Here is a 6,844-nt window from a genome sequence, read left to right as displayed (position 1 = left end):
ATTTTTTATGTAGAAAAAAAAATTATAATGTTCCCCCAGACATTCACTGTGGAAATGGAAAGAGATGGTTCAAGCATCCTGGTTATTATGAATGTCTAACACAAGCACCCAAGATAACAAAACAAATAAAAACACACCTGGTGAAATGGCTGACAAACACTCCTTCTTCTGCTTATTGCAACAAATAAAATACCAACACAACTGTCGTTTACAATTTTCATCAAACTCACATCCGTCATTTTATGAACTGCAGCAGTAGTTTCTGTTTCGTCCCATTGTTTTAGAACTGAGCGGTGGTGACTGACTGGAAATTGACTACATTTAAAGATTCATTGCAAGTCACTGATGCAGCTTCAGCGACCTCCAGTGGTAGAAACCAATACAACTAGATATAAGAAGACTATGGCTGCATTTGAATTCGGGTTCTGCATCCTAAAAGTGTGCGTTTGTCGGCAACATGACGTCATCATGCTGCGCAAAGGCTCCTCCAAATGCGGCCGACAAATGTGTCCTACGAATATTACTATTGTTTAATATATCGAGTTTAGCTGTGAACTGTAGATAAATCTGTAGATGCATACTATAAGGATGCTTTCGTTACTTTACTGTTGCGATTTAAGGCAGATTTTCCATCATGACGTCAGGGTAAACATGAGACCACGTGACACAACCAGGAAGTGAGGTAGGCTACAGTGGGCAAACTACGGCCCGGGGGCCACATCCAGCCCGGCAAGTGTTTGAATACGGCCCGCCCAATCTTTCCAAAGTATTTCATTTAAACTCAACATACAACCTGGCATCATGGCCTGAGCCAACCTTTTGATGGTTTTATCAATTTCGTTTTTTGACATGGTCTGTTGTTTACAGACCATGTCATTACAGTGTTCCTGAAAAAAGGGACACAAGCACATAATAATAATAATGATAATAATAATTATTATTATTATTATATTATTATTAGATTATTAGATTATTATAATAATTATTAGAACTATTATGATTATTATAATTATATTAATGCTAATAATTATATTAATTATATATAATATTATTGTTATATTTGCATATTTTACATAATAATAATATAATAATAATTATTATTGTAATTTTATTGTAATTATTATAATATTTTATTATTTTTAAAATATTTAAATATAAATATAAAATAATAAATAATAATAGCAGATTGCATGTCATATCAATTCAAGTCATATCAAGTCAAAAAGTTTGCCCACCCCTGGGCTAGATCGTCTGAATTCACCAGGCTGATTTGCGGCTGGAGGAAGCCTCCGAAAGTCTAGCCTTCAAGACCGGATAGGCTACTGGCCTATTAGGATGCAGACCCCAAATTAAAACAAGGTGTCACGCCCGGTGTGGGTTCCTAAGTGACAGTTTGGGTTTGAGTTACCTTCTTGGGCTTTGGTTTCCGTTTTGAACTCTTTTTGTATTGGACTTCCTCTTTTGCCCGGTCTGCCTTAGTTGCCATGGTCACCCACACCTGTCCCTAATTTGTCCTCTATTTAGTTCTGGTGTGCGCTTCTCCCTTGGTGGGATCATTGTTGTTTGTCCGTCAGCAAGTTGAGTTGTGTTTTCTTCTGCTATTATAGCTAGAATAAATATTATTTTACCTGCATTTGGTCCTGCTCTCTGCATCCTGGGGTCGCACCGCAACATAGACATGCCGCACCGTGACACAATGCCTCTGTCTCTGTTTATTGTTATTTTTATAAATTGCATAATAATAATATTCTAATAAAATGACAACACAATAAATCCAGTGTATTCATTTATTTCATGACGGAACAGACTCCACAACAGCGTCACCAAAATAGGTAACTAGTATATTCCCAAAGCATTTTAAGTCATTTACGATACAATTGGCCAAAAGTGATGACATTCAAACACATTTGCTGTAAAATGGACATACCTTGGTTTGTACTTTGAGTGTTCCACAAAAATGTGAACATGCAAGAACACTGACTTCAGCAGAGAAACTCTCGGTCACAACGGTTACTGACAATGCTGGTACATTACATTGCTGCAGCTCTACTGCACCGGACACTTCATTAGGTACACCTGCACAATCTAATCACACAGGTAATACTTCAGCAATGTTTATTTTTGTGGCTGTAATTTGCAGAGTGCAAGTTTTGTGAGTTTGTGCGGGTTTATCTATGATGACATTATAGCCAGTGTACATACATCTCAAAGATGCAACATAAGAAAAAGGCTTTCTGAAGAAATACTAGTGTGCCCTTTTGCTGTAAAATAGCCCTCTTTAGTTTGATCCTGATATCTCAATCTAAGGCAACGTTGCTTTCACAGGAAATCAAGCTTTAAAAGTCTCTGGGCAGTCAAGTGTGATGAGAAGACGTCACATGTCTCAAAGTTATTTCTTGGCTTTTTTTTATCGTGTTGTGTAGATTTTGGTGTGAAGTTCATGATTCACCTCTTTAAAAAAAAAATAAGTGACAGTGTATACAGTTCATATTAAGGCCAATGTTCACTCCTTGTTGAAATATACACAGTTTATTTGGCGGTCATTATCAAAACACACTTCCATAAGGCAACACTCACTGAACAGTTATGTCCTATAAGTGGCTTTAACTGGAATACACTGCTTTAAGTACATTTATCCTCAGATGAGAGAATATCGCATTGTAACATTGTTGTCCCTCCCCCACGACCTTAGAAAATGCCAAATGTCAACACTAATCCAACTCAACATTTCACCTCTCACCTCTGACCTCCTGTCTTTTAGCAATTCAGAAGCAATCACCTCCACCCAACAAAAATAGACTGACAGACAGAGCGGCTGTTTGTTTCTTCAGACGCACGTTCAAAGCAAAAAAAAGCTCCAGTGCAGGATTTACAAAAGCGTACGTAAACACTAGGAATACTTTGCATGCTGCTGACGAGCTGGCTGCAAAGTACATGGAAAATAGAAGCACATTTTAGACAGATTGACAAGCAGAACATGACACTAAGTAACAGGGATGAGCACTAGACCATTGGGTAGCTTCATCAGTTTTTTGCAAAATAATCATTTTATATGGATTTGACATGGCAGAAAATACGAATGAACCTGTGGTCTTCCTTTTTTTAAATAATTGTTTTTTCAGTATGATTTTCGGTTTCCTCCCACATTCCAAAAACATGCTAGGTTAATTGGCGACTCCAAATTGTCCATTGGAATTGTGTGAATGGTTGTTTGGTTTTGGTTGTTTGGCGACCAGTCCAGGGTGTACCCCATCTCTCACCCCAAGACAGCTGGGATAGGCTCCAGCATGCCCGTGACGTTTGTGAGGATAGGTGGTATAGAAAATGAATGGATGGATTTTATATTAATGCTGGTTGGAGCAAAGTAGTGCACTCTATGTTGCCTCAGTAATTAACTATTTGTTTATTAAGCCCATCCCTACTACGAAAAAAAAGACAAAAGTCAGTAAGCCAGCAAAGCACAAAGTTACAGTATGTACACTGCTAGAGCTCTGACGAGGTGACCACTTCTTCCCGTGGCAGGTTCAGCTTCACCTCCCCTCCGGGGATGGTGGAGGCTGAGTAGACAGCGCTGGTGGAAAGGGAAGATGAGCCATTGGTATCCATAGTGAAGAGCTTGCACGTCCCATCGGGAGCCTCTTTTTCAGGGCTTGACCCCCGAGACGACCTGGGGGACGACGTGGGGCTGAGCTGCACAGCGGTCGTATCCTGCAGCGTGTGCTCGCTGGTCTCTATCTCGAACGCCGCCCCTCCGGCTAGCCCGCCGTTCCCCATCAGGTTCATACCCCGCCTGCCCACTTTGGAGCTGCGTGAGCTGTGAGGAGGAGGGAGGCGGCTGCATACGCAACAGGCGCCGAAAAAAGAAAAGGCCACAAGGAGCAGGATGGGTCCGATGACGATGGAAGGGTTGGCAGAAGGCACCAGGGTTCTGAAAGCGAACACTCCCACCAGGGTGATGTTGAGTCCGGCCAGCATGATGCACAGACCGCAAGCGCAACACAGTGCTGGAGAAGGCAGGCCGTGAGGACGAGACACTCGCCTTTTATTGTCCTTTTGTGGCTCCTTCTTGGGCAGGGAGCTGCCTGTGTTCCTGTCAGTGATGACCATGGTGTCACTTCCTGGCTTCTACTATTGACTTCTCTGTTTCACTGCCAAGTCTTTACCATGACCCAACAAATATATCTGGAAAATACAACACATGCACAAATCAATCTCAACTCGACACTAAAATAAACATAAAAATCACTTTTAACTGACTTAAGACCATTTTTATTATGCAGCGGTGTTAAAAGGTGTTTTCCCCTTCCCCAGCGGTGTTTCTGCCAATTTAAATATTAGCCAATGACAACAGAAAGGAACAAAAATGCAGTTTTTGTATGAAACTTTATTGTTAAAGGAGAAAAGAATTGTCCCACCAATTAAAACATAACATACTTAATTGAGATCTGTCAGTCTGGAAAGGGTAATAAAGCCATTTCTAAGCATTGGGACTCCAGAGAACCACAGCGAGAGCCAAAAAGAGCAAAAACATGTGAAGAACCTTCCCAAATTTACACCAAAAGCACAGTAACGACTCCTCCAAGAGGTCACAAAAGGCCCCACAACAACAACCAAACAACTACAGGCCTCAATTGCCTCAGTTAACGTCAGTGTTCCTTACTCCACCGTAAGAAAGAGACTGGGCGAAAATTACCTGCATGTTCTCCTCCATTGCACCTGCAAAAATTTTTGGCATCTGTATATAAATCTATAAGTACATAAAACGTTTCTTTGTTCACATCCACAACTCTTGTGTTCATGCTCAATGACAAGCTAGCTTTTGCGGGTGAGCGAGTGCAGATGCACTTGTTGACGTAGCGCTAACTAGCTATGTTATCAGATGGATACTGAGTACATACTAGTCATATGTAGAACTAGGGAGATTTTTATTTTGGAGCACCCGTGTAACTAGTGAAAAAGCTAACCCTGAAGGTTTTGATTTTTTTTTTCATTCATTTTCTACCGCTTTTCCTCACGAGGGTCACGGGGGTGCTGGAGCCTATCCCAGCTGTCTTCAGGCGAGAGGGGGGGTACACCCTGGACTGGTCGCCAGCCAATCACAGGGCACATATAGACAAACAACCATTCACACTCACATTCATACCTATGGACAATTTGGAGTCACCAATTAACCTAGCATGTTTTTTGGAGTGTGGGAGGAAACCGGAGTACCCGGAGAAATATATATATTTTTTTCTCCCTTGATAATAAAAGGTTTGATTTAAAACTGCATTTTGTGTTCAGTTGGGTTGTCATTGACTAATATTTAAATTTGCTTGATGATCTGAAACATTTAAGTGTGACAAACATGCACAAAAATAAAAAATCTTTTTCACAACACTGTACATTTGGTTGTTTTTGACATTTACCGTACATTTTTTGTTTATAAATGGTCATAATACCCAAAGCGATGCCTTCTAGCATTTCCCTCTCCCACTGTGTCTCTAGTTTATTGCCTCCATCCTGCTCTCTGCGCATTCTCTATCTGCAGCTGCAAGAAAACACGGACTTACCTTTCTCTTTGGAGTTCAGTATCTAAAAGGTCTCTTGCAAACAGAGGACCAAATAATGCCAGGAACGCTTCACGGATGCATGACGTGGTGTTACGCGTACACGTTAACAGTACTTGACAAGGTGTAAATAAGTCATGCTGAGCGGTGTCATTTGGTGGCAGCTCCAAATTGTAACGCTCTGCCTACAATTGGATCAAACTGGTGAGGCCGAGAGGGGGGGCTTTGTTGAATGGGCAGCACATGGTCTCCATATATCTGACCCAGGGGTGCTACCATTGCCTCTCAGGGGGGGAAAAGAATAAATAAATGTCATGCATTGCCACGCTTGATATTATAATTGCATACATTGCGTCCATCTCTGTCTTTCTCAGCTCCACTTGTTGAGACAGATGGCCGCCCCACGTAGTGTTGAATGGGATATGGCTGGTTATTTGAAATTGACATGACATGGAAAAAAAAATATTATTCTATGTTATATGATATGCTATTAAATTATTATTGCAGAATTGTATGTCATGATTGTGACAATGCACTAAAAGTAATCTACTGGAGACAACAATGTATTGGCGACATGTTGTGTTTATTTATAGACAGGGAATATGTTTGAAGCTGTGTGATTTTTAATTCATTCATTCATTTTAATTAATCTAGAAAAATTAACTATTTACATGAAGCTCACAACCACCATGATATTCCTAACAAAATGTCAAATATATGCAAAAAAAAGAAAGAAATTGACATGACAGGAAAAAACTGCATATGTTGGATCTACTTCTTCATTGCATCATTCCTAGCATCCCCAGTGTATCATTATGGCTTTTCATAATTTACCTGCACCCCACTGCACAGAGGAAGGTGTATTTCAGCTAAAAACCAATGAGCCTGGCCTCGCTTTACATCATACATTTAATTTAGCAAAACAAAATGAACATCTTTTTGCAGCATATGTGAACATCAGACAACATCTGCTCACCTTTTACGTCGACTGTATATGATGTTCTCCTCCATTGCTCAGCCATGCTTTCTCGATACAGTCCAAAAATGCATCCTTGAATGCATTCGATGAATAAATTCGGCAGACGTGGCTCCGAGTCCTGTCTTTTTGTCAACTGTGCAGCCCAGAGGGCGCATGTCATGACACAGCCTTCAATCAGCGGTCATGCGGCGAGCCGTCAACCGGCCAGTGATGGACCGTCTTCACCCGAGTGGATGTGGACATCATCTCGGAGCATTTGGCGGATGGGAAGGGCTCCTATGTGTGGCCCATGATCGGAGCATCTTCCCTCCCTAAT

At 41.0% G+C, this 6,844-nt stretch overlaps 1 protein-coding gene across 1 annotated transcript; it reads right to left on the bottom strand.

The window, feature by feature from the left end:
- Positions 1 to 1,780: 1,780 nt before the first annotated feature.
- Positions 1,781 to 6,844, bottom strand: tmem275a (transmembrane protein 275a). The gene is made up of 2 exons (XM_058067634.2): positions 6,526 to 6,844; positions 1,781 to 4,182 (listed from the first exon to the last, which is right to left on the bottom strand). The coding sequence occupies exon 2, from the start codon at positions 4,105 to 4,107 to the stop codon at positions 3,484 to 3,486; it is 624 nt and encodes a 207-aa protein (XP_057923617.2). The 5' UTR covers positions 4,108 to 4,182; positions 6,526 to 6,844; the 3' UTR covers positions 1,781 to 3,483.

This window comes from Doryrhamphus excisus, linkage group LG6, assembly GCF_037039965.1.
Source record: "Doryrhamphus excisus strain RoL-2023G ecotype Guam linkage group LG6, RoL_Dexc_Guam_v1.1, whole genome shotgun sequence".
Classification (NCBI taxonomy): domain Eukaryota; kingdom Metazoa; phylum Chordata; class Actinopteri; order Syngnathiformes; family Syngnathidae; genus Doryrhamphus; species Doryrhamphus excisus.
This window is presented reverse-complemented; position numbering and strand designations above follow the sequence as displayed.

Coding starts and splice junctions, on each gene's coding strand:
- tmem275a (XM_058067634.2), bottom strand. CDS start 4,107: ATGGTCATCACTGACAGGAACACAGGCAGCTCCCTGCCCAAGAAGGAG.